Source organism: Ochotona princeps, chromosome 29, assembly GCF_030435755.1.
Source record: "Ochotona princeps isolate mOchPri1 chromosome 29, mOchPri1.hap1, whole genome shotgun sequence".
Lineage (NCBI taxonomy): Eukaryota > Metazoa > Chordata > Mammalia > Lagomorpha > Ochotonidae > Ochotona > Ochotona princeps.
In genome coordinates, this window is record NC_080860.1 from 6,453,817 (window position 1) to 6,480,268 (window position 26,452).

Below are 26,452 nucleotides of genomic sequence, written 5' to 3' on the forward strand. Positions count from 1 at the left end.
CAGATCCTTTTAATGTCCAAATCGGACCCCATTTTACAGTTAGAAAAATGAAGGCTTGAAGTGGAGGTCATGGCCCTGAGATTCCCCAGCAGGGAACTGCTGTGTCTGGGTTGAGGTCAAGGACAGAGAGATGGCTGCTCCTGTTCCTTCTTGTCCGCTGCTTGCCAGGGCCTGCACAGGTCCTGCCTGGGTCGAGGGGTCCCTAGCCCATGGGTGGGATGCAGCTCCGTCCTGGGTCGGGCGTCTGGGCGTGGAGCTCGGGGCTCGGCGAGCCGTGGGGAGGTCTCCCTGGGCGACAGCATGGACAATGGTGCGGGACACAGGCCAAGTGCCACGCTGTGACAGTCCCCTTGGATGCACATGGTGGGATCCGAGCTCACGGTGCAGGAGGACAGAGCAGAAGGGAGCCCCAGGGCCATCTTCTGTGCTCAGTGCGATGCCCGGGGCTGGCCTGGGACCGCTGTGTTTATTCCGCAGTCGAGTCTTCAGAGGTGGCAAGCAGGCAGCAAAGAGCAGCTGGGCCTGGGGAGGCTCAGGAACGGGGCCAGGGTCCCCCAGCCTTGTGGAGGGGGAACTGGGCCCCGGCAGTCTGACCCCAGAGGAGTGGTCTCATTCGGGGTGCTGCGTTGCTGACAAGTGGGAAGCTGCAGGGTGCACAGGTCCCCAACTTTCTCCGCAGCCTCTCCATCAGGGGCTCCCCGTGCAACTCTCGGGTCAGCCGGGAGGACCTGCTGGGAGGGACTGCAGCCTCTGCGCCCACACGGTGCAGGTGCGTGCTCTGCGTGTGCCGAGCACGGCCACGATGCTGGCGGCAGTGACGGTGGCAGGTGCAGCAGGAGCGCACACGCCCAGATGTCCCGGCGGGCAGTGTGTGACCCAGGCCTCTGTCCTTTCTGACCTTGGTCCGTGAAGGGTTGGGCCTCGTGCCCCTCCCTGCCGCCCACAAGGCAGGGAGCACAGGAGTGACAGTGGCTGTCTTGGTCTCCAGGGCCCCGGCGCCACATACCCTGGGTGGTGCCAGCTCACAGCTGAAGGGCTCGCTCCTCGCCGTCGCTGCCGCTGTCTTCCAGATGCTCCAGGATCTCGTCCAACACCACAGACCGCTTCTTCTTCGGGGGCTCTGCGGGAGTACAGATGGCACGGGAGGAGAAACGAACAGTGAGAGAGGTGGGGGGTGGGGGGACAGCGGCGCAGGGGGTACGGGGGGGGCAGGGGGAAGGAGGCGGGGAGGAGGAGACAGATGGAATGGGAGGAGGGAGAGGAGGCACGGCTGGGTGAGGCTGCCCCTTGGTCCTCTCCTTGAGAGGAACTAGGAGGGGAAAGAGGACAGCCCCGCCCTACGGCTTAGAGACTGGCTTAGTGGGGAATCAGGCACTGGGCCATGGATGGGGGTGGGGGGCAAACAGAAGCTGACCCTGTCTCCGCGCAGGCCACGGACTGTGCAGGTGCTCAATGTGGGAGGAACAGAGCCCGGGCCACAGGGAAGGATGATCCAAGTGGCATTGGGCAAGATGGGCTATTTGGCTTGGGCTTTGCAGAACACAGAGGAGTTCCCCGGGAGAGGGGAAAGGGGCCACAGATGTCAGTACAGGGGTGGGGGCAGGACCCGTACGTGGCAGGCTGGGCAGTGTTTATAGGTCTGAACCCCACGCATTTCTGTGTGCTCCAGTTCTGCCCCTCCCAAAGGGACCCTGGAGCTGGGTACTGCGTTTGCCTCTTGCAGGGGAGGGAGCCAAGCTGCTATAGACAGGCAGGTCCAAGGGATTTGAACCCATGCCACATAGACGTGCACTTCCTGACTTTCACGAAAGTCTTGGGTGCTGGCAAGAGCGTAGCAGGGCCCTCCAGGAAGGGAGCTGGAAGGGGAGGCTGCTGGCTGTGTCAGTCCTTCTGCTGGTCTAACCACTCCTGGCTGAGGCTCGATATGCTGAAGAGGCTTGTCAAATGCTGCCTACCCCCTCTTACGGCACTAGCGTTTCCTTCTCTGTGGGGTTGCCCTGATGGGACAAGGCACGCCCTTGCTGGCCGGGGAGCTCCGGGCACATCTTTCCCCAACCCCGTCAGTCCCGACCAGCTGTGCCCTGCACTCACGTACCTCTTTCCAAGTGGGCTCCTGCCTCCCACCACCTGGTCCTGTTGCAAGCAGCAGGAGCTATTGCAGCCCACACCCAGGCCCAAGCCCCGGCTGGGAACACCTGGCCAGCAGGCATAGAGAGAAAAGGGCCATATCCTGGCCTGGGGTGGGACCCGGGTGAGGAGTCGGCTCCTTCCACCTGTTTCCTGTGTCAGTGATGGCCGAGGCAGGTGCTGTGACAAAGCCGCTGAGTATGGCTCTGGGGCCCTTGGCTCGTGTGGTACTATCAAGTGCATCCTTTCCAGAGTGGTTCTGAGGGGCAGGTTTTGGCCTGGCGTCTTGGGGTGTCAGGTCCTGTGACTTCCAGGGCCATGGCGTGCACAACGTCTCTCGGGACGCCATGTCCCTTGCTCCAACAGAGGACCAGAAGGTGGCTAATCTGCAGGCAGAAGAGCCAGGGATCTTTTGCAGTCAGGAACCCAAGTGGGCACATGGCAGCTCTAGCCTCGGATCCTGCTTCGCCCTTCTGCGAGGGCTCCCTTGAGGGCTCTGAGAGGCACACCTTCCTCACTGCCCTCTGGGTGGCTCTCCTAGGTCTGCCAGTGGGCAGGCTGGCGTGGGCAGGTGGCCAGACGGGGATGTTTGGTCAAGCACGTGATGTGGGTTACCAGGACCACAGGACGCATGATGCCTGCCCTCCTGTCCTCGGTGGGAGAAGGTCTGCCAACTCCCTGACCCCGGAAGTCATAGCATCTGACATCACACCCTGCTGTGTGCCACTGGGCAAGCTAGTTCAGCTCTGGGCCTCCACTTGAGTGGGGACAAAGGCCAGGCCCCATCTCATGGGACGGCTGTCAAGATGAAACCTTTCCCAGATGGGGCTCAGCATGCAGTGGCAGCCCTGGCTCACGGGTTCAGGCGGGGCTCTCAACTACGCCCCGAGGGGGAAGCCCGCGCTGGGCCCTGAGTTACTGCCACTGCTGCCACCCAGGACCCCGCGTGGGCCCTGCTCGCACGTGGGGCGTCCTGCCTGCAGGCACAGCTGCTGCAGTCCTAGTTTCCTGACATCAAAAGCCTCAGCGGGTTTTCACCAAGCAAACATAATGCAGAGCCGGGGAAAGGTGTAAAATAAATAAACGAAACAAGCCGTGCATTTTCTTTCGGCATTACAGCTGCACCCGAAGATAAACAACAAGTGAATGTCACCAAACATCAATACCCGAGAAATGAACTTGACAAAAAGCTCAGCCGGCCCCCAACAACCCCCTCGTCCTGCCCCACCCCCTCCTCCACCCGCCAACCACCATTTTTGCATTTCTGGAGTTCCCACCTAATGATTTTATTTTTCAATTAATTCCTTGACAGAATGCCAGCGTGCGTCTCTCCCTTCCCTGGCTGGTGCCGTCACCCTGCGTGGAAGGCGCGGGCAGGCAGAAAGAAAGGCGTGGGGGTGGGGGTGGGGTGCTACTGGGAGGTCTGTTCTGGAAGCAGACGTGGAGGAAAAGCGGGTGGGGGACCCGGGGTGGCTGGTGGGCAGAGGGGGGCTCCAGGCCGGGCAGCCCGAGGGGGGATTCGGAGTGTGGGGGTCAGGCTGTCTGGCTGGGCAACCTCAAAGAAGATGCTGTGTCTGGGCTCAGCTTCTGCAGGGGTGGGACGGTATGAAGCCCGCAGATGAGGGCACTGGGAGAAGGCATGCATCCGAGGCCGTGACAGGGTCGGGCACATGGCGGGCTCTCGACACAGTCCAGCCATCCTTCCTGCTATTCACACCCTGCTCCTGAGGGCGGCATGAGGCAGGCCACATCCCCCTTCTTCCTTTTTCATTTTTTAAAAAGTTCATTTTCATTTTATTTGAAAGGCAAAGAGACAATGTGCAGTCGTCTGGGTCACTCTGCAATGCCGCCCGCAGCCAAGAACTCAATTCAAGTCTTCCACCGAGGCGGTGGGGGCCTGACTCCTCGGGCCATCCTCACCTGCTGCCTCCCTGTATCAACAGGAAGTGGAGCTGGGTTCTGAATGGACAGGCACTCTGACACGGGAGGCAGGTGCCCACGTGGTGCCATGACCAGTGTGCCACATGCCCCACTGGTCACAGGTAGTGGCTACTGGCTGGCCCCTCCTGTGCACTAACACACCAGGAGTTCAGGCCTCGCACTGTGGGCCGTCGGGAGCGCCGGGATGTGCTGACCACACATAACCCGGCAACAAAGACCAGGTCCTAACCGTCACACAGCGGGAGCTGCCACAGGCAAGCCTGTACTTTGGGTTTCTCTTGGAACCAGCAGGCCTGGCCACACTGGGCTCGTGGCAGACTGGCTGTGAGGTTTCATTTCCAGGGTATTTCCTGCAGGTTCCTGGAGGATCCCCATTCTGCTGCTCCCTGAGAGAAAGCCCTGACAAGGCCTCGGCAACCTGCAGTGTGCAGGCCCACGTGAGGGCTGTCCTCTGCTAATGGAACCAACACTGTCTCCGGCGGGCTGGGGTGATGGGGACAGGTTGGGGGTAGGGGTGGTGGGATTCCAGCTGGAACAAGACACCATCATCTTCTGCCTCCGTGGCATCATGTCCTGACTTTTTGGAGGACCCTGGGCCTGGGCACTGTAGGGGGCGGGCTGCCTGGCTGCTGGCTTAGGGGCAGGCAGAGCCAGACCCCACCTCAGCTGTGGCCTCTGCTGGGTTTCTCTCTGCTCTGGTTGGCAGCACCCTCATATTCCCTGGTGGGCATGGACTGCAGGGAATGGCACAGTAGCTGCTCCTGGCAGGAAGGGCACTGTTTTTCCTGGCACAGGATGGTGGCTCAGGGAGACGTCTCCTGAGGATGAGGGGACACCTGAGAGTCCTTGCTCAGAGGAAGGAGGGACCCGACTGCAAGGGTGTGGAAGTCGGTGAAGCAGCATCCATGTGCCTGCATCGGCAATCTCTCCCCAGGCCAGCTGCGGACAGGCCCAGCCACCAAGCCACGGATGCTAATGGCCGCGAGTGGGCCCTGGGGACGGGGACCACGATGGCTACTGCTGTGGCTGGCTGAGTGGCAGGCAAGAGACGGAGTGGCTTGCCCTGCTGGGCTCGCTCTGTAGTTCAGCTGCCTGACGTGTGCAGTGGCTGTGTACAACCCCACACGTGGGCTTGGTGGAGGGGTTTAGGCCGGGATCATCATAGACTTAGCCTTAGGTAAGGATGGGGGGGTATAGGCTAAAGTTGGGGTGACTGAGGAATGTCCAGAGAGAGGGAAGATGGAGAAAGAACTCAAGGTAGGGGTGGGAGGCTGGCACTGTGGCGCAGCAAATTAAGCTGCTACCTGCAATTCTGGCATCCCCTATGGGTGCCAGTTTGAGAGCCGGCTGCTTCATTTGCCACCCAGCTTCCTGGGAGGCAGTGGAAGACTGCCTAAGTGCTTGGGCCCATGCCACCCACACAGAAGACTTGGATGTGAAACTTCCGGTTCCTGGCTTTGGCCTGGCCCAGCTCTGGCCAGGGAGGGTTGGAAGGCCTCCTGAGTGCCCTGCCTTGGTCCACGAGTGGGGCAGGGCCCCTTTTTAGGGTTTTGCTCAGTGCCAGCCCTCTCTCCCTCGGCTCTTGACACAGGCTCTGGGCTGGAAATTGAGGTGGAGAGAGGTCAGTGACATTTCATGGGGCCAAGGCATGTTCGGCCGGCCCCACAGACTACTGGGAGGCTTGGTGACAGCGGCAAGGGGTAGGCACACACATCACAGGCAGGCCGTCACTGCTCTGCAGGCCTGGCTGCCCCCCAAGGGACCCACTTCTGGTATTTTGGGTCAAATTGAGCAGCAATACTGGCAACTAACTCCAAGCCAGTCTAGTGTCTTGCAGGTGCAGACCTGAGGCCGACCTCAGTCCCAGGAGCAGGGGGCTCTGATCCAAACCCTCTCTTCATCTTTGAGACGCTGTACCAGTCTCACATGCGGTCAGAAAGCAGTCACTACAACTCATCTGGTTTCCTTGGGTTTCTTTCGGTTGGGTCAACTTACAATTAAGACCTAAACCTGGCCACCCCCCTGCCAGCAGCCAGCAGGCACGACCTGGAGCGAAGCCCCGATTTCCAGCACTCCTGTCTCCAGATCCCCAAACTCTTGGCCAATCCTGGGCCGGGGCCCTGCCCCTCCCAAGTCACTGCGAGATTCTCCTTCTGTCAGTTGAATTCTGTGATCGATGAGGAAGAGCAGGAGAAATGGCCCCGCACAGCTGGCTCCCCCGTTAGCCCTAGCAGGGATTCCTGGCCTCACCGCCGACGGCTGAGTGAAATGTTTGTGGAACGCAGAGAACACAAGTCAATAACAATTTAGCTGGATTGGGAGCAAGTACCTTCCCTGCACGGACAGCCGCTCCCGGGGGACGGGGAAAGAGCGCACAGGAGATCGCCGAGGCGCCGGGAAATATTTCCAAAACACCACCCAGCGAGGCTTGGGCCCTGGGCACGGGAGCGAGGGTGGACGAAGAAGGGGGTGACCAGGAGACACCTGCTCCAGGCCACCCCCACAGCCTCCCTTCACCCCTGCAAGGACAACTGTGTGTCTCGCCCAGCACGGCCAGCCATTCGCACTCTGTAAACCTGGCTTCCATGTTTCAGCCTTCCCAATTCTGCCTCTCTCAGCTGGGATGTGCGACAGGGTGGCTCATGGGCCGGTTTTACCCTCTCTCCTGGTACTGCCACGTCTCCACAGGGAAAGCCAGCCGTTTCCAACCCGTATGCCCTAGGCCCACCTGTACTCTCGGCCTTTCCTGCCCAGATTTCTGTGGCCATCCTTCGACAGCTCCCTGTGCCCACCTGCTGGGGTCTTTGCCCCCTCCAGAGGAGAGGTAGCCAGGGCCAGGTCTTAAGGAATATGCACAGGGTACAGATGAGGGAATGAAAACACGAGCTTATGAAAAAAACATCCATCTGCAGGAAGCAGGAAGGGACCTTGGCAGAGGGATATTTTGAATAATAAATTCTGTGACTTCACATCCTGGCTTGAACTCTGCCGACTGTGGCTTTTAAAGCCTGATGATTAGGGTTTCATGGCCAAGATCAAGGAGGCCCATTTGCAAGGGCTGATGTGGGGATAACGGGCTCTCCTGGTCCCCAGTCTTTTGAAAATGTGCTGTCCTGGGAATGATTAAGTTATGGGAGGGGGGTGGGGGTGCGAACTGTTGCCGGCTTTAAATATCATCTGTGTGCTGATGACTTCCAAATTTATATCTCAGCCCAGACTTTGCCCCTGAGCGCCAAACTCATAGATCTGCCTGCCTGACACTTCACAGGGAGTCCTAGCCGGCATCCCAGACTCCGCACGGTCAGAGCACTCCCACCCGTCCACCTGCTCTTGCTAGCTTCCTGGGCCCGCGCTCACTGTTGGGCTACACTGTGTCCAGTGGCTCAAAGCAGAGCCCTCAGCATCGGTTTTGCTACTCCCCTGCCCTTCATAAGCAATCCAGGCTGGAGCCACATCTTCCAAAAATGCCTCCCGAAGCCCATGGTTCCGAGCCTGGCTCAGGCTGCTGCCTTGCTTGCCGGGACTAAACTACCATGGGACCACCTACCCTGAATTCTCTTTTAGAAAAAAAAAAAACAAACCTGAGAGACACAGACATAAGGAGAAAGAAAACTGTCTGCCACCCGCTGGTTTATTCCCTAAATGCCTGCCACAGCAGCGGCTGGGCCAGGCTGAGCTCAGGAATCAGGAACTTGGTGGCAGGGGCCTAAGAGCTGCAGCCATTACATGCTGTGTATCCGTGGGCAGCGGGGCTGTGAGCAGAACCGGGACTTGAACTGCAAGGCATCCCTACTTAGGCACTTAGCCTCTGTTCCAGCCGTCTGCCCCTCCACCCTCGTCCCGGCCTTCCGAGATACAACCCTACACAGTGACAGCCATGAGCTCTGACGGCCAATCGGGTCTTGGCATTCCCCTCCTGAAATCTTCTAGGGGGCTTGCACTGCCTCCCAACGTAAGCCCAGCCAGACAAGCCCCACCACAGACTGTGCTGTCAGCCTCCACCCTGGAGCTGCTCACCACTCACAATGGTGTGCTCTGAAGATGTTTCTGTCCCAGGGTCTTTGCACCTGTGGTTCCTGTAGCTAGCAGGCTCCCTGCCTCCCATCTTTGGCTGGCTGGTTCCTTGGAAGCAGCGCCAAGAAATGTCAACATCTCAGACTTATCCCAGCCACCGCATAGGGAATCGCTCACTCTCCTTGTGCGGAACACATTCACACATTTGGGCACCCTTTCTAATGTCCTGCCCTGAACTTGCTCTCATCAGAACACCGCTGGTCACCACAGCACTGCAAGGGCTAGGCCTTCCCTTGTGTCCACAGGGCCTCCGCCTTGGTCATCGGGTGGTTAGTGAAGTGTCAGCAGGTGAACAGGCAGAGGAAGTAACCAGCCAAGCGACGGGACCTCCCTGCCATGGACTCCAGTTGTGGAGTGGGTGGGAAAGGTGCTGTTCTAATACCTCCAAGATGGAATGCTCTCTGAGAAGAGGGTTATGGCAGGAGCAATGGATCCGCTGGGGCTTCTGGTTAAGTTATGCAAAGTCAGGGTGGGTGTCCTACTGGCTGCAGCTCCCAGCTCCAGCTGCCGGCCATGCAGACCCTGGGAGGCAGCTGTGATGGCTTAAATACTTGGGGTCCCTGCCACACATGTGGGGGGCTCTGCCTTGAGTTCCTGCCTCCTGGCTTCTCTCCAGTCTAACCCTAGCCATTGCAAACACCTGGGGGAGTGAAGCGAAAGATGGGAATGCTACAGTCTCTCAAATAAAATATAACATATAATAAATAAACAAATATGAAAAGGAAGCCACACCATGAGGGCCAGGGTTGCACCTGCTCAGCTTCTGCCCCTAGACATTGGCAGAGCAGCTGTGGGCACCATGGAAACGGGCACAGCTGCCTGCCCATAGAGCTATGTACAAAAGCAGTGTGCACTCTCGCTGGCAGCCTCTGCCCAACCTGGACTAGGGGCCCAGATGCCACCGGGCAGTTTTGGGCTTGGGAACTGCCAGGGATACGAGGCACGGAGAGTTAGGATTCTCTGTTCCGCAGAGTCCAGGGCTGTGTGCCTTCAAGCAGGTGACATGGGAACCTTTCTGGGCCTCCCTCAGTCTGCACCTCAGTGAAGTGGGCAGAATGCTTCTCCTTAGGGAGTTGTGAGGCTGAGCTGAGAATAAGTACCTGTCTCCCTCTTTCTCTCCTTTCCACCGACTTGCTGGTTAAGACGTCACATGATCTCCTTGCTTCCGACCAAGCAGTCATGGGTGGCACAGGGCTGGGAACATCGGTCCGGGCAGCGCTGGTGGCAGCGCCCCTTTCCGGGGGCCTGGGGCACACCGCCTGGCTGTGCTGAGCCTGTTTCCTTACCGGTAGAGGTGGTGACCAGCAGGAGCTCAGGGTGCCCTCACCAAGTGGTGGACGCGGCACAGAAGCCCAGCTCACAATGCCTGTCCTGTCCCTGTGTTCTTACTTCTGCCAGCGATCTCATCCCTGAGCCAGGCCCAGACACGGGCTCGTCCCTGGAGGCTGAGGCCTCCCGGGGAGAAGAGATGCGGGTGGCACATGTGAGTACATGACACTCGTGTCAAGTGAAGACGGGGGAAGGGGTGTGATGGGGGATGGGGATGTCATCCTGCTGACACTGGCTGAAACATGGAGGAAAGAGCGGCCGGGGCGGGGGCAGGGCTGCGGGTTCCTGTCCTGCCCCCTGGGAAGCTGGGAGGGCAGCCCAGGACAGACGCTGTCTGGGTCTAAAGACAACTTCTGCCGGGTGGGCTGGTGGCGCCACGCTCGTGGCCCTCCCACCATCACCACCACCACCGCCAGGCTGGCTCGGGCGGGAGGGGGAAGGCGCGGCTGCCAGCCACTTGCCATGCCGGTCATGTCTGCACTCCCAGCTCCGGAGGTGAAAGGTACAGACGCTAACCACAGTCCATCAGTCCTCCGCAGCTGGAATAAGACAACATGGGGAAGCAGAGCCATGCTCCCGGCCAAATAAAAGCCTGTTTGCTGGGGCCTCCCTGCCTGGGAGCGCTTAAAACAGAGGGTTCTGCGGGTGGATTTCTTCCGTGCCATTATATTCTCTCGGCTGCGCTCGCAGGTACCGCGGCCTGCCGAGGCCCTGAAAGCTTCTCGATGCTGCGACCCTGCTGGTTTGTAACACGCTCAGGAAGAAAAGGACACAGCAGTGGCCGACGGCCCGATTCTCCCACCTTGCTCTCTCTTTTCACACTCCCGCAAGCTAGGCCTCGACAGCAGCACTTCACCTACGAAGGGCTGTGTGCTGTGGAGAAGGAGGAGGAGGAGGAGGAAGGGGAATCAGATGCTTGGCTGGGGGTGGAGGAGGAGGGGGAGGAGGGCCTGTGCACCTATTCCTTTCGTCACTTCCTTTCCCAAGCACCCCACTCTGCCATTCCTACCCGTTCAGGGCAACTTTAAATGGGCTTTCCAAGAGCTGCCCTTTGCTGTCCCGTTGGTGGGGAGAGTTTAAAAGCATAGAGGTGGGGAGGTGGGGGTGAGGGGAATGTGCGGTGCATGTGGCCGAAAGAAGGGCCACACTCACTGGGAACAGCAGGATGGTTCCAGAATTCTGATGAGGAGCCTGGCTGGGTAACGGCACTTTGGTGAGGGCCCCACCCTCCCCGCCAGGGCCACTGTGCACTGATAAACTCCTACTGTGTGCCAGGCTCTGGAGGAGCCTGTGGCACAGAAGCGAGATGCAGATGCCCCATCCTGGGTCCCCAGCCCTGTGCAGGTGCTCGCCTTAGTCCCTCCTGTCTGTTTCTCTCATGCACATGCTCACACATATGCGCTCACCAGGCCCAGGCACAGAAACCCTGGGACTCTTCCTGGGTCTCATTTTTGTGCCTACAGAAGGATGCCTCAGTCAGGAGCCCCAGGAAAGCGGGCAGACGAGAAAGGGAAGAATCAGTGGCCGAGGGAGGGGAAGGATGGACACTGATCAACAACTGTGGCTGATGAACGTTTGCTATGTGCGGGGCATGGTGTGCCAGTTCCTGCACAGGCCTCCTCTCCTCTGAGCCCCAAGAGCTCTGAGGAAGTGGCGCCCTTGCCCCATTGCATAGATGACAAAGCTGTCCGAGGCCGCACGCAGGGGTACCACGGGAAAGAGGCAGTGGCAGAGTTGGCCGACACTGAGACCTGGGTCAACAGGGACTCTGCCCTTGGGCTGGGTGTGCCTGGGCGCACCATGCCCTTGCTGGTCAATAGAATAAGGGCAGGGCCGACTTTCTGGGCCTCACGCCTCCCCAAGAAAGTCCGCAGACGGCAGCTTGTGCGGGGTCCCAAGCCTCCTTTAACACAGGAGGCCAGGAACAGAAACAGGACACGCGCCATTGCCTGACCTGCACTACAGACCACCTCTCTACCTTCATTTCCCTCAGTCTCTTTCTCCAAGTCCCTCCCATGTGCATGGGCTGGGCTGTGCCAAGCTGAGTCCAGAGGCTGCAGCAAAGTGGGATGACTCCTGCGGGCTGCCCTGGCCACTGTCAGGGCATTAGTTGCTGCCAGCGGCCCCCTCCCTCTGCCCAGCCTGGCAGCCGAGACACCTGCTTTTCATTCCGTGGCCCGTGTTCCATGGGGGCCCTTTGTCGTGCTTTGCTGCTTGGTCATCTCCACGGAGAGCTGAGTGCCTTGCTGGCAGAGTTCAGGGTCAAGGCTGGAGCCATGGGGGGAATCAGGCACCGGTCCCACCTGCCTGTGGAGCCTGCCAGGACCCTGGGCACTTGGAACAATGTGGATTACAACCCAAATGAGCTGGGCATTTTTCACCACAGGGGAAGGGCACGGAGGGGGAGAGGAGCTCAGCCAAGAGGCCAAGGGGGCCAGCAGCTCTCTTCTGAATAGCCAGGGCTGTGGGTGCCTCCTGCTCCCGAAAGACACCGGAGACACGGGACCCATTAGGAGGGGCCTGCGTTTCCTCCAGTGCCCCTTCTCCGAGCTGGGTCCCCTGCACACACAAGCCCTGGGTCTAAGCCAGAAGGAGGGCCTACACCCCACTGTCTGCACTGGAACCTTGGCTCCACATACCACGTGACACTGGGCAAGCTCCTGCAGCCTTGTGCCTTCCTGCCCCACGGAGGATCCCTGGGAAGTGAAAGCTGCTCTTAGGGCTTCTGTGACCTAGGCAACCAGAAACAAGTGCAGAGGCAGTAGCCCTGTGGACACCCTAACAGAGGCACGGCGGTGCGTGCTGGGACATGGCTAAGCAGCAGAACCCAGTCCTGGTGCGCAGTGATGGGGCCGGTCCTGAACTTGTGGTGTAGTGAGTCCTTCTGCAGGTGCCCACAGTGCCCTGAGTCTGGCCATGTTTACCCACGGGCCTGAGGGTGGGGTCCCTGCTGCCATGTTTGTTTGGAGAACAGTGTTGCACACACACTAGGGGAAGCTAGCTTCAAACTTGGGTGCCAGGCTTGGGGACCACTTCCTGCTGTTTCCTCGTGCTCCAGACAGGTAGTGGCCAGTGTGGAAGTTGGCTGTACCTGCCACTGGCCCTTCCCGAGGACTGGCCATGTCACAGACCACATCCTCTGGGGGTGCTCTTGTCCTAGGTAGACATGGCTCTGGCCACATGCCCTAGAAGTCTGAGTTGTCGCATCTGTGCAATGTTCTCTGCTGGCTTCTCTAAGATCCAGCTTCGATCCTGCTCTGGAAACTGCTACCCAAGATGGCCCCAGGGAGACCGGCTACAGCCTTCCTTCCTAGCTTCCTCCCTGCTCTGAGGTATCCATCCCTCAAGTGTCCACTGTGTGACCACCCCACGGGCTCCTGCTCTCATGGAACCCCAGGGGCATGGTCTCTTCCTGCTGCCCCTTCAGCCCCATGGGTGGCACTGTTGCCCACCTCTGGGGGCGCCACACCCTGTCTGCTTGTCCTCCCTGCTCACACTTCTGCCAGCAGCCCTGGCCTTAAGGGCTCTTTCTGTGAAACCTTGGTAAGTCCAGTTCCAGCAGGGACCTTGCTGCCCACCCCTGACTTCTGTACTCACTTTCCTCATCTGTAAAATGGGGACCATGGACCACGCACACTGCACGGTCTTCCAAGGAGACTTGCTGTGTCCATCCTAACGGGTCATGGACCATACACACTGCACGGTCTTCCAAGGGGTCATGCTGTGACCATCCTAACGGGTCATGGACCATACACACTGCACGGTCTTCCAAGGAGACTTGCTGTGTCCATCCTAATGGGTCATGGCCCATGCACACTGCACGGTCTTCCAAGGAGACTTGCTGTGTCCATCCTAACGGGTCATGGACCATACACACTGCACGGTCTTCCAAGGGGTCATGCTGTGACCATCCTAACGGGTCATGGACCATACATACTGCACGGTCTTCCAAGGAGACTTGCTGTGTCCATCCTAATGGGTCATGGCCCATGCACACTGCACGGTCTTCCAAGGAGACTTGCTGTGTCCATCCTAACGGGTCATGGACCATACACACTGCACGGTCTTCCAAGGGGTCATGCTGTGACCATCCTAACTGCCATGCAGCGGCTCTCCTTAGGATGTGCTGCTTACCACCCCCATGCCCAGCACTTCTATTTCTGGAAGGGATCCACGGCTCGTGGGTTCCTGGCCTGGATCAATCAGCCCCAACATACAGCCCAGGTTCAAGGAAGACTCAAGGTCTTCTGTCTTGAATGGGTGCTTGCTGGTTTAGCACGGTAGCACATGGAGGGGTGAGTAACCAATCTGAGTTCCGTCACTTTCTAGCTATATGGACACGGGGTTGCCCATGGCCACTAGGGTTACCAGGGGATATCTGAGGCCAGTCTTGGGCACACAGTGGGCACTTGGTGAAACCAGCTGCCTGGAGTCACTTCAGTACTCAGCTGGCCTCAGGCCTCACTTCTGTAGAATGGGACTGCTGGGGAAGAATGGGAAGGTGCAGGCAGACCCTCCACTGTCTGCATCCCTGTTGCTGGTGTCCCCGGCCTGTCGGACTGTAAAGACAGTGACCCGGCGCGTCTCCAGGGAGGGAGGTGCTGCTGCCTTCGGCACTCAATTTATTGAAGGGGGCTTCTCTCCAGCACCGGTGGAAAGTGCTGAGCCTGCACTCATGGGAGGCAGGGACCCACTGCCACTCCAGCGAGAGTCCCTTACACAAACATTTGCCGATGGGCACATCTGGGCCTGTCAATGGCTGCCGATAAGCATGGCTCTTTCTGCACGTCAGGATGGGGCCCTATCGAGCGAGTTATGAGCCTGCAACTGCAGCTGCTCTCTCAGCCTTCGCTTCTCTGGGTTCTTTTGAGGTGGGAGAGGAGGTACAAAACAAGGTTCAAGTTCAAGTGCCCCTGGTTATCTAAGAGAGGGGGGCGAGCCTGCGACAGCAAGAGGCACCTGCCAGGTCTTCCCATGCCCAGCCGAGAGCGGTTTTCCAGGCTTGTTTTTAACCCTCCCACCTGGGTACCCTTTGCCCGACTCTTAAAACAACCAAATAGAGATGACAACTATGTCCATACAATGCATTCTCCCACCATCTTCCTGTGGCTCCGGTCATGCGGGCCTTCCGAGCTTCTAGACACACCAAGCTTGCTCCAGCCTCAGGATGTCCTCCACCCTGTGCTGTGTGCTAGGGCAGCCTCGTTTGTGGCCACACCGTCACACCTGTGTGGTGAGCCTTTTCTGGATCACCAAGGGACTTGTCCTGCTTCTCTCACTGCCAGGGCCCATGCCCACTGCCTGGAGACCACAGTATGCCCCAACATGAGGGCCTGGAGGGAGCGGAGATGCTCTGCTCACTGACTCATGAGGCGCCGAGGCCACACGATGCCACCAGAGGGTGCAGTCAGGACTCCCAGCCACAGTGCTCTGGCAGGAAGGGGACAGCCTTTCTTGGGGTGACTGCGAGGGTATAGCAAAGGGGTTTAGCATGTAGAGAAATCATGGGCACGTGGTTCCTCAGGGGGAGCCACAGGAGGGGGCATGCCAGCATTCCTGGGTCTGAAGGGGCAAAGGACCTGCACAGAGCGTGGTGTGGGCAAAGCCATGGACTTGAGCTGCGGCCCCAGCAACTGGCGGGAAGGGGACTGGGGAAGCAAGCCATGCCCTCACTCTCTCCTGCCAGGGTTCCTACGGAGCAGCCCAGCTGGGAGCCGAGGGCTCAACAGCAGGGATGCTGCCCACTTGGGTCCCTTGCTCCTGCAGCTCTCACATCAGGGATGTGACCTGCCTTCCTGGAATGCAAGAATCACCCTGCGAAAGGCCCCATGGGCCACTCCTACCGTGGTAGTGCTCTGCCGTCTTCCGCCGCATGGCCTGCAGGGTCACCTCTGAGTCGGCCCACTCGAGCACCAGCCGGCGGCCGTACAGGTGAGTGCTGTGACACAGGGCGTTGAAGGCTCTCTGGGGAGGTAACAAGAAACCAGAGGTGTCAGTGTTGGACTTGGGAGGGGCTGGGGAGGTCCTGGATGCGTCTATTTTATCAGTGGATGACGTTAGCAGAGGAGAGAGCTGCAGCTGACCGAGCTGTCAGTCTGTTGGCAGCTGGGCTGTAACCAGTACCTCTGGGAAGGGCAGCTGCTTCACTCCCTATGTTCCACCTTATCTAGGGAGGGTGACCCCATTAGCAAGGGTGTGCATCTTGCCTGGCTGATGGCGGCAAGGGCTTGGAGAGGGGAACTGTGGGATTTGGCCCATTTGCTTCCTTGAAGCCACGAGGCTGTGTGGAACCAGAACTGGAACCTGCTCTGCTCTGCCCTGCCCTGGCCCACGGCATGACCAGTGACCGACCGAGTCTTCAGGAGACGGTGAGTTTTGGGCCCAGGTCCTTGGAATGTGACCCTACTTGCCCCCAGGACGATGCTCGTGTACCACTTACTGGTGGCTCTGTGCTCTGAGCAGCATGGAGCATGCTCACAGCAGCCGTGACGTCACCGGGAGACAGTGTTATGGGGCCAAGGTCACCTGTGTGATCTGCCATTGTTGAAAACGTCCCGAGGCCTGACTGTTGCTAAGATGGGCTTCCTGGAGGCTGGAGGCCTTGGATGGCTGTGCAAAGACACAGGAGGACATCGTGTACTGAGACACCCAGGAATGCCAAGGACTGTTCCTAGAAGCCAGGAGGGACTCAGGACACACTTGTCCCTAAGGAGCCAGCTCTGCCACCAGTGTGGCTTTGCGCTTCTGGTCTCCGGAGCGAGTCACCTGCTATGCCCCGTGCCTTGGTTTCCTCGTCTCTAATGGGACTGACTGTGGACTCAAACGCCCAACATGTACTGAGTGGAGCAACCAGTCCGCACGTTCCATCAGCGGTGCGGAGCAGGCTGGAACGGTGGGACCCGTGTCTTTTACAACCAGACAACATGCAGCCAAATTAAAGAAACACTTTGTTTTCCTCTCTCTTGCTCCATGCAGGGCCAGGTGCGGGAAACTTTTTTTTGGGGGGGGGGGATTTAATTTAAAAAACTCTTTCTGACTGCCAGCAGAGTCTCCGCATTTTTTCTCCAAATGCATATAAAAATGCATCTGGACTCTGAGCCGAAATGGCCCATTCAGAGCTTTACAGCACATGCGTTCTCAGCTGGCGCGGCAGAAGAGGCGGCTGATTGGGGAAGCGGGGCTCTTAAGACGGCGGCGAGAAGCTGGCGGGGAGTCTGGCGTGGCGGATGTTTCATCCTGATGCCGGGTCCCTGAGGAGCTGCGGTCCCGGGGACACGATGGGGTTGCCTCGGGTGGATGCCAGGCGTGAGCTCAGCAGACGGGAATTAGGGACCCTGGGAGGTGGGGGGAGGCACGCCCCCTCCCAATCTCACACGCCGATTCCTGCTGTTAGATTTGTGTTCCTTTCTTACCCCTGGAAAGAAGTTTTCGATTCTTGCGCCACAGCAAGCCGGCTGTGGTCTCCACTCATGGAGGAGTTGCTCAGATTCCCTTGTCTGCCCTTCCCCTGACATTGCTCCTGCCCCTGCAAATCGTCATCTCCTTTCTCTGCACTCTTCTGAAACTTTTTTGTCTTCTCTTTGGAAGGGTTCTATGCTTGGAGGGGAGGTGGCATGGCAGTTTACAGTGTGGCCTCCGCTACTGTGTTCCCTCGGTTCAAATCCTGGCTCCACCTATTGCAAACGGTGAGACCTCAGGTGAGCTGCTGAGCCCCTTGGAGCTGCAGCCGCCTCACGAGGGTGGTGTGAGGAAGCTGCACACAAAGTGGAGGTTGCCAGCCATACCTCGAGCGTCGGTGCCGCCTGTTGCTGCTGCTGGGTCTGACTTTCCTTGACACCAGGGCATGGGGACAATGCCAGGCTACGTAAAAGCTCTTTCTGTGTTTGAAGCGAGAGCACAATATGTGCTTCTCCAAAAATAGCAGACTTGCCCTCGCCGGCTCTCGTCCCCACGGGGTAATAGCAGAGCGGGCTGTGTTCCACTGCCTCGGTGGCTGGAATGCGGGGGTGGCCTCCAACAGTCAGCAGGCAGGCAGTGTGGGGACAGGGCTTCCAGGCTAAAATTGGCCTCGGGTAATCCAGAGTAATTGTGTTTCATTAAAAGAGCGCAAATGAGGGCTTGTGGCATTGGAGGCACTGGAGGAGGCAGAGGGCCTGGTAAAGGGGAGGGGAAGAGAGCCCCGCTGGGCCTCCAGGGGCAGGGGGAGCCTGCCTAGAGGTGTATGCAAGGTTCCAGGCCTAGTGGAAGAAGGCAGGCTCACGGCTCCAGCTTCTTCCCCTGGCCCTGGCTTGTATCCGCACCACTATAACCCATCCCGCTGTGTCCGGGCATGGCCGCTGCTGTCACAACAGCCCTGGGAGGTGTGAGTCCTTTGGGCATTCTGGATCTCCCTGGACCTTGCGCCTCTCCAAACTGGCCTCTGCTGGAGGTTTCTCTTCCTGGCAATCAAAGGCCTTCTGCCTGATGTGGACCAGACACCTGCCAGTTCCCTGCGACTCCATCCACATGACCTCAACTTACAACAAACATTATCTTTCCACTGCAATGGAGGGAGAACCGAGGCACAGGCCTACTTCTTTCCTTCCTGTCTTGGATCCCCTGGGACTCTGAGCCCTCAGAAGGCTGCTCTCTCACAGACTGTGGGCAGCCAGGTGTCTTTGTGGTGCTGCATGTACCTGCCCTCTATTCCAGCAACACATGCTGGTGCTGGTCGCCCTGACTCGAGTCTGAACCCAGGAGGTATGGTACCCTACCCTTATGCCCCTTAACCTGCTGCTGCGGCAGGGTGTGCTCAGTCACACCATCAGGGCGACTGCGGGGGCCCCAGCCCCAGCCGGACAGGGAGGGTGGCTCAGGGAACCCTAACGCAGGGTTCTGTCTAGGCCAGTGCTTCTGACCACAAAGGCAGCAAGGGTGGGGCGTGTACAGCTCTGACAGCACAGCTCCTGACTGTCCACACATGCAGGACCCCTGGCCTTCTGGAGGAGCCTGGAGACCTAGAAAAGACCTGACAGGATGTGCAGAGTGGCGGAGGGAAGGCCACAGAGGAGCTGCCTTAGTTCCTGAGAGCCACGTCCTGCTGGCCTTGCTGGTCACTCCTGGGCCACCCCACCTAGTTCTCCATGTTAAAACACCTGTGCCTGGGCACTCTCACCAGGGCTCTCTCACGCTCTGGTTTCCAAGGAGACAAAGGAACACATGCCAACAAGCTGGGGGCCACTGAGTGCTCTGACTGTGCCCCCAGGGGTGGGGATGAGTCGCATGGGGCTGCGCTGTAAACCTGGGTGTGCATCCTACAGGATAGTAACCCGGAAGCACTTTGAGGAGTTATGATCTGGGACCCATTTTCCAAGCAAGTGCACGTTGTACATCTGCACTGGTCTGTATGGTCATCAGTCAGGAGGTTTTGCCAGGTTCCTGTCATCACAGCCCAGGGTGTGGGAACACGTGTTGGGATCTGGAGCTTGTATTCCTCCAAGACGGGGACTCAGGGTCAGCCAACACCTTTGCGGACCAGGAGCCTGGGATCAGGATCAGCCACCCTCGTGGGCTTACCCCTCCTTAGTAATAGGAGACAGAAGGGAGGCCAGATCCTCCTCCCGCTGCTCCCTCCAGGATCCCAGCTCCATCCCCCAGCTCTGGGAGGGCCCTTCCCGGCTGTCACTGACCCGGGGACTGCCTCTCACTTACTGCTGCTTTCAGTCACTGCTCCCTATCTGAGCCACCTGGTTCCCTGCTGGAACCTGACTCAGGTGGTTGGCCCTGCAGAGCCAGCCACATGGATGATGCCAATCTGTCCCCAAGCCTGCATCTCCAGTGTCAGGAGCAAGGCTATTCTAGGCCACCCAGGAGTGACCAGGTGTGCCCAAGAGCCAGGCCACAGCGCATGGGGAACCTGGGACCGCAAGGCCTCTTTGCTCTGCTCACGGGGGTCAGCCAGAGTCATGCGCATGGAGTTCAGTGCATCCAGGGGCAAGCATGGACTGTGCTAAGCTGGGCAAACAGCAGAGGTTGCTGCTGGCTCCTGGGAGGGAGCCAGCTTCTCTAGACGCTGAGTCACGTGACCAGAATTCCCAGCAACCCTGCTGGCTGCTCCTGCCTTCCTAGGAGAGGCAGCTGGGAACCAGTTGGGCTCTGTGCATGATACTGGGCGACTCCTGGGGCCTCTGGTCCGCACTGGGTCCCCTCTGGGAAAGGATGCTGTGGAGCTGAGGGCTCCAGACTGCTGCCTCCACCTCTCCCTCCCTCATGCATTCAACATGCCACTCAACTCAGCATCCTGGGAGACATCCTGTACATTAGACATGCGATGAGGGGCTCCGAAGGAGGACTCCCCATCCCTGACCTCTACAGGCTGGTAGGGGCACCTCTGAGATTGGTGACAGAGCTACTAGGGAAGGAACAGAAAGCCACAAGGTGACCGTCAGTGCGGGAGAGAGAAAGGAGGGGCCTGGCCATGCTCTGGGCTGAGAAGTTTTAAGGCTCAGCTCTATTGTTTTCTGGCCATGAGACCTGGCCAGAAACATTGCTGAGTTTTCATTTTCTCCACAACACCAAGGGGACACCTTGACCTCCTGGGAATGCTGGCAACCATAAATAAGGCAGCCAGTGTCCGTGTCGCCCAGCGCCCCGCACGGCCCCTGTTGCCATGGCTATCGGTGGCACCGTTTGGGCCCGGCCCACTTCTGTTGTGGTTATTTCACGTATGCTGTGGAAGGGGGTGGCGGAAGGCTGTGCAACTCAGCTGGAATGTTCATCTTTCCCTGATGACTTGTGCTGACCGTTTGATAAACCTGACATGAGGGTGACAAACCCAGAGTCCTTCTCACTCTGATCATGGATGGCCCGGGCAGGCCTCATTCTCCCCACAGGCTGGATGGAGGGAGCCAACGGGCAGGGGCCACCTCATGATACTACCCAGACCTTGCGGATGAAGGCTGTGTGCTTTCTAAGCCCACGAGGGTGGCTGATCCTGATCCCAGGCTCCTGGTCCGCAAAGGTGTTGGCTGACCCTGAGTCCCCGTCTTGGAGGAATACAAGCTCCAGATCCCAACACGTGTTCCCACACCCTGGGCTGTGATGACAGGAACCTGGCAAAACCTCCTGACTGATGACCATACAGACCAGTGCAGATGTACAACGTGCACTTGCTTGGAAAATGGGTCCCAGATCCCTCAAAGTGCTTCCGGGTTACTATCCTGTAGGATGCACACCCAGGTTTACAGCGCAGCCCCATGCGACTCATCCCCACCCCTGGGGGCACAGTCAGAGCACTCAGTGGCCCCCAGCTTGTTGGCATGTGTGCCCAGGCAAGCATCTAGCACTTTCCATGCCTCATCCCACTGCAGCTATGCAACAGCCTCCAGGCTGCGCGATCACTTCCTGTTGGGTGGAAGGCCTGAACCCCCTGCCCACATTCACGCAGGCCATGGTGCCCTGCGGTGGTTGTCCCTGCAACTAAGAAGTGTGCATGCGGACAGTGAAAGAGTGACAAACTCTCCACGGTGGTTTACTCTGCGGCACCAGGCAGTGAGGAAGCCATCCTGCTCTAAGAGGATGACCAGAGGTTTCGGGCACATTCCTAGAGGAGCCCCACACCAATCCTGGCCCTGGGCGGCACGGAAAGTGAGAAATGAGAACAGGGCCGTGAGCTGGAGCGACCCTGTGAATGAACGCTGTGGTTGTTTATCGCAGCGAGAAGAGCTCTGCCTGCCAGCGCCGACCGCCGCCGTGTCTCCCTGCTGCCGGCTCCCCCCAAGTGTTTATTTAAGCCAACACACTGCTCTGCTAATTGGATAACATTCCATGTGAAAATAGACCTTTTAAAACAACAGCAGCGGCGGCAAATCACAGCAGCTGCAACTGCGCAAGCACGGCGGCGCGGCGGCCGGGGAAGGGAGGCAAAGGCACGCGCGTGGGGAGGGAGGAATATTCTCGATTCTGTGTTGCATGTTTTTTTTTTTTTTTTCCTTCTTCCCCTTCTTCCACGATCAGCCTGGTCTGGGCAAACACAGCGGGGATGGCAGCTTCCAAATGAAATCTTGACGGCTATTGGTGGCTGCCTGGCCAATGGAGGCGAGTACACCTGGCCAGCACTGCCCAGGGCACCTGCCAGACAGAAGGCTGCTGCTCTCTGTGCCTCAGAGGTGCTGACTGTCCCCCGGGTCTGGGTTTGCTCCCAGGAGACGGCATAAAGGACAAAGCCCCTGACCTTCCTCCAATGGGTGAGCCTTTTGCCTGGGTGAGGGGTGGTGGGTGTGGTAGGAAGAGGAGGGCGCTGGCACGCATGTGGCTCTCTAATGAGGCAATTCAGTGAGTGAAGGAAGAGACAGCAAAGAATCCTTGCATGCCTGGACCTCGGCATCAGACCTTGCACAGCTCTGCCGAACGCTGTCTGTTTGACCTTGAGCCGAGTGCCTTCATCCTTCTGAACCTTAACTTCCCCGACTGGGAGATGGTCGCCTACCAGCTGGCTTCCAGAGTCCCCCAGGGAGGAAAACCACTGTGCGCAAATGCCCAGCCCCACCCCTGCCAGAGGAAGGGCTTCCAGACGCTGGGGCTGTTGATCAGTATAGGGACTCAGCGTTTTTAGAAACAGCATCATGGCTCAGGCCGTGCCGTCCCAGACTAGGCCATCTTGGAGGGACCCTGTGCTCAGGATGCGCTGGGCCTTCCCATTCTCGTCCCCCACATGCGGTGGCTCCCTCGTGTGGAGGCGCAGGTTACAGCAGCCCTTCTGAGGGACTGATGCTCACTGCCTGGGATGTCTGGGGCTCCTGCAAGGTGTGGGAGACTACGCCAGTTCATCAATCCTGCTTCCTGAGGGTGGCGCTCCAGATACCAGCGCCTGTAACCAGGATGGATGGCCAGGGCCAAGCCTGCCCCACTTTGCCAGACCCTCACACTACAGGCTCTGAGCCTGGCTTTGTGTCGATTTGGAGCTCCGGTCAAGCAGCTCTGCAAACATTCAGAGGGATCAGGAGGCAGACTGTGAATCTCCCGTTCAGTTCTGAGGCCGCAACAAGCTGGGCAGAGGCCCTGAGCAAGTGGGCAGCATACTCACAGAACTGTGGGCTGTGATGCCAAGAGTCTAGTTATTCTGCACTCTGCCACAATCGCCTTTGTGGCAGCCCTCGCTCAGTAGTCTTTCCAGTTTTGGGGGTGGGGAGCACCTGACCCTGAAGAGGCCCGAGGCCATGAAGGTGTGTGAGGTGGGACATGGGTGTCTTGGAGGAAGGTAGGCAGAGACAGAACCACTTGGTTCAGCGCAGAGAGAGGGGCAACGGCCTGGGGTCAAGGCTGACCTGGTGTGGAGGGAACGGATGCTTTTGGAGTCTACTTGGGCAGGTGGACTGGTTGGGGTTGGGGGAAGAGCATGTACAGCGAGCCCAGATGCCAGGAACCAGGTCCTAGCAGCAGTCCTGCCCAGCGCCATGAAGTTCTCCAATGCTTCCCAACTTGGAGGGTCTGCACTGCAGTACATGTTCTCCTGGCCTTATCTCCTGCCAATTGAGACCCTGCTGCATGGGTCTCTCACTGAGGGTGAGGGAGCCTTGCCAGGACTCAAAGGGGACAGACAGGTTCCTAAAGGGGACTTGAACTGGGGACCAGCCTGAGATCTCATCATTCCTCCACTGAAACACACACAGGCCTCAGAGCGCTGTAACCAGCTCCAGGCGCATGCGCTCTCGGGCTGTCTACCTACAACACTGATTCTGCTCGCCGCCGCCACGTGGTGTAATGGTTCTGTGGGTCAGTGGTGAGTACCCACGGATCCACTCAGAAGACAATGACGTTCTTCAGACCGACCGGGAGGAGGCGAGGTAGAAGCGGCGGTGGCCTTGCAGGCAAGCAAAAAGAGCAAAGGATCTTTACAGCAGAGCTGTGCGTGCGCAGGCAGGGCTCGAGCTAAATGGGAGACTGGCTCCCCTGGCAGTGGCACCACGGTGCTGGGGCCAGCAGCGCGCCAGCGTCCGGGCTGGGTGGGGGGCGTTAAAAGCCATGTAGGGAGCACTCCCTCTCGCTGCCTGTTAGCACAGAGTTCAGCATCTCAGGTGCTCTGTGGCCTTGCTCTGGGGAGGGTCCTGTGATGGCTCTGGCTTTACAGAGCAGTAAACTAAGGCATGAGGCAGGGTGAGGAGAAGCCAGGCTACCAGTGTTAAGAGCTGTTGCTCTCACCGGGCACCTTCTTGCTGCCCTCCTAGCCAGCAGGGGGACCCCGTGCCTGCTCTCGCAAGGTGCTATTCCTTTTGTCCCCAACAGGAGAGGGGAAGGCTGCCAGCCGGGAGCTGAGAGGAGCAGGTGTCTAGACCGACACGGCCATGTGGTCTCCGCGGAATAGGCCCTTGAGTTCAAGATGTGCAGACAAAGGGGGCGGGGGAGGCCCTCCGGAGGGCCTCTGCCTGTGCCGTTCGTTCCCAGGCCCACAAAGGCCGCAGCTGGATCCTTAATCTGCCCCTTTGGCTTTGCACAGGGACCCACCCTGTGTGCGTCCCACAGTGCCAACTCACTGAAAGCCTTGGGTGCGGGATCAAGAGAACGTCTCGCTTCTCTGAAGGACGCCTGCACCAGCAGCCTGAGGAGGGGCCCAGCCTCTAGTAGGAGCGCTGGAGGCCGGGAGAGGCTGAGAGGTACAACGGCACCCGCGGGAACGGGGCTCAGAGAGGGAGCCCACGGTACCGGTGCTGTGGCCACCCTCCTTCTGGATCATGACCTGGAGCTCAAGGCCTCGAGGCAGTGATTCCTGATAGTGGCACCCTGTCCAGGCTACCCTGTCCCCACGCCTGCTGCTGGGCACAGCAGGACCAGGCATCCACTGTGACAGCCAAGGCCTACTGAGATGCACACAGCCAATGGGAGACGCAGCCTTGCTGCCACCGTCAACAGTGAGCCCTCTGCGCCTGTCCTGAGGGAGCCTGGCGGGATGGCCGTTCCTGCAATGCCTGCCTAGGCCGTCCCACAAGCGGGAAGGGTGAGGGGAAGACGGGCCCCTAGTGCCGCCCACCTTTCCAAGCGCTCTGCCCTGTATCCTTCCTGCACTGCCTCTCCCCTGGGGCTACTCTTGGACCTGGAGGGGCCTAGGGGACGTGCCTGCTTCCCCGGTTTAATACCCAAGGCTCCGGGAAGTGTCCAACTTGGGACGGAGTGACACACAAATGGCTGTTGCCTCTGAACGCAGACTAGCCGTGCCGGTGGGGCAGAGGCCTGGCTGTGTCTGCAGCAAAGGGCCAAGAGGGAAGAAGAGACTGGGGGCGGGGGCGGGGGCGGGGGGCCATGCCTCACCTTGGCATCCTGCTTGGTGAGGAAATCCACGAAGCCGAAGCCTCGGTGCGTACCTGTCCCCGTCATCTTCTTGGGCAAGCGGACGGTCTTCAGCTCCCCAAAGGTGCTGGCAACAAAAGCAAACACAGGAATTTAAGAACTGAGGCCTGCGCCCGAGGTGGGCTGGTTGTGAACACGCTAATGCCCCTGGGTGATACAAGATGCGTTTACAGGCATGTACACCATCGTGTCTGCTCCCCACGAGCCAGCCTTTCTCTTTCTGGGCCCCCACCTTGGCCACCACGCTGGGTACCAGGGAAGGGAAGAATCAGGTTGGAGACACTGCTGGAATAGTGTCAGGTCCTCTCTGACAACTGGAGGCTCCGCACACCTGTCCTCCCCACTCCCTGTGAGGGGTGGGAGAACCATTCACCAAGGGCACCCAGTTGTCAACACACGTGGCCGGGCTCCGGAGGCCCTGGCCAGGAGGGGGGGGCAGGCAAGATGGAGCCCCTGCTTCCGTCCCAGAGACCTGGGATGGTCCTTTCAGGGGCTCCGCCAGCCTTCCTGTGGCTCGGGGCTTTTTCCCTCTAGACCCTGCCCTCTCCCTCCTGAGTTTCCCTTTTTATGTCTGCTAAGCCAAAGTCAAGCAGAAAGCTCTGGAGAAGAAAGTGCGCTGGCTCCTCCTCACAGGAATGGAACAGCGAGACGCGGCCTTGGACCACCCCCCACCCCGTGCGCTCGCCCCACCCTTCCTGGCCAAACCGCTGAGAAATCCTGGGACAAAAGGATCTCTCATTCCCGGGGCCTCCCTGGCTTTCCCAGCTCACCCCACACCCTCCACCCACTTCCACCTGATGCCCATTTATCACATATATACACACAAATCGCTGCCAATAAATATTTAATGTGCGCGGCAGCCGAAGAGAGGTATTATTTTATTTGAAAATCTACACACACTTACAGCTGCTGGGGCACACGCACGTACACATGATGGTCTAGGATGCTTCGGGGGCAGGGACCGCTCGGCTAAGACGCACGGTAAAGGCTGTAAGCTCTCATAAAATGATATAAGCTAAATCCGAGGCGTTAACCTGCAGCCCTGCCGGCATGACCAGGCATCTGCCAGCCCAATTTCTGGAGGCAGGACGGTGTGTAAATGCGGCATTATGAATCCTGAAAATGAGTCTGCACGTCCCCGGCGCGCTCCCCGCCCCCCACTCTGCGTGCCTGGGCAAGCAGGAGAAATGGCGTTGGCCAGCCTCCCAGGGAGCATGGCCCCGTCCGGCTCCCTGCTGCGAGGAGGCTCGAGGCTGACTTAGAGGAGGCACCGGGGGCTGGGGACCAGAGGCTGGGCAGGTGGGGACAAGGTGAGAGTAGAGAGAAGCAAGGCCCACAAACATTGCTTTATTCTGCCACCTAAAGGCTGCAACGTCCTATAGCAGACACACTGCCCCCCACCAAAGGCAAGCCCTGTGCTGCTGCTGCTGCTGCTGGTTGGGCCAGCTCTGGTCAGGCTGCACAGGGGATGAATGAATTTTCTCCTAGGCTCATACGGAGAAGTGGTTTTGGACTGCAAATTCTTCAGAGACACTGGGACCACAGGGAAGGTGCACCTGTTGTATCCACAGGACCGGGGGTCTGAGTACATGGAGCTGCCGCCTGAGGAAGCTCATGGGCCCAGGAGGCTCAGGCTGGGCCCTTCCCCTTTATGGGGCTC

At 58.9% G+C, this 26,452-nt stretch overlaps 1 protein-coding gene across 1 annotated transcript in view; it reads right to left on the bottom strand.

Moving 5' to 3' along the window:
• Nucleotides 1-631: 631 nt before the first annotated feature.
• RBM19 (RNA binding motif protein 19) overlaps nt 632-26,452 on the bottom strand; it is an 89,727-nt gene continuing 63,906 nt past the window's right edge. The window contains exons 22-24 of the mRNA XM_004595279.2: nt 24,754-24,859; nt 15,315-15,435; nt 632-1,120 (exon numbers count right to left, since the gene is read on the bottom strand). Coding sequence (XP_004595336.2) covers nt 1,023-1,120; nt 15,315-15,435; nt 24,754-24,859 — 325 coding nt within the window. The 3' untranslated portion in view covers nt 632-1,022. The remainder of the gene's footprint in view (nt 1,121-15,314; nt 15,436-24,753; nt 24,860-26,452) is intronic.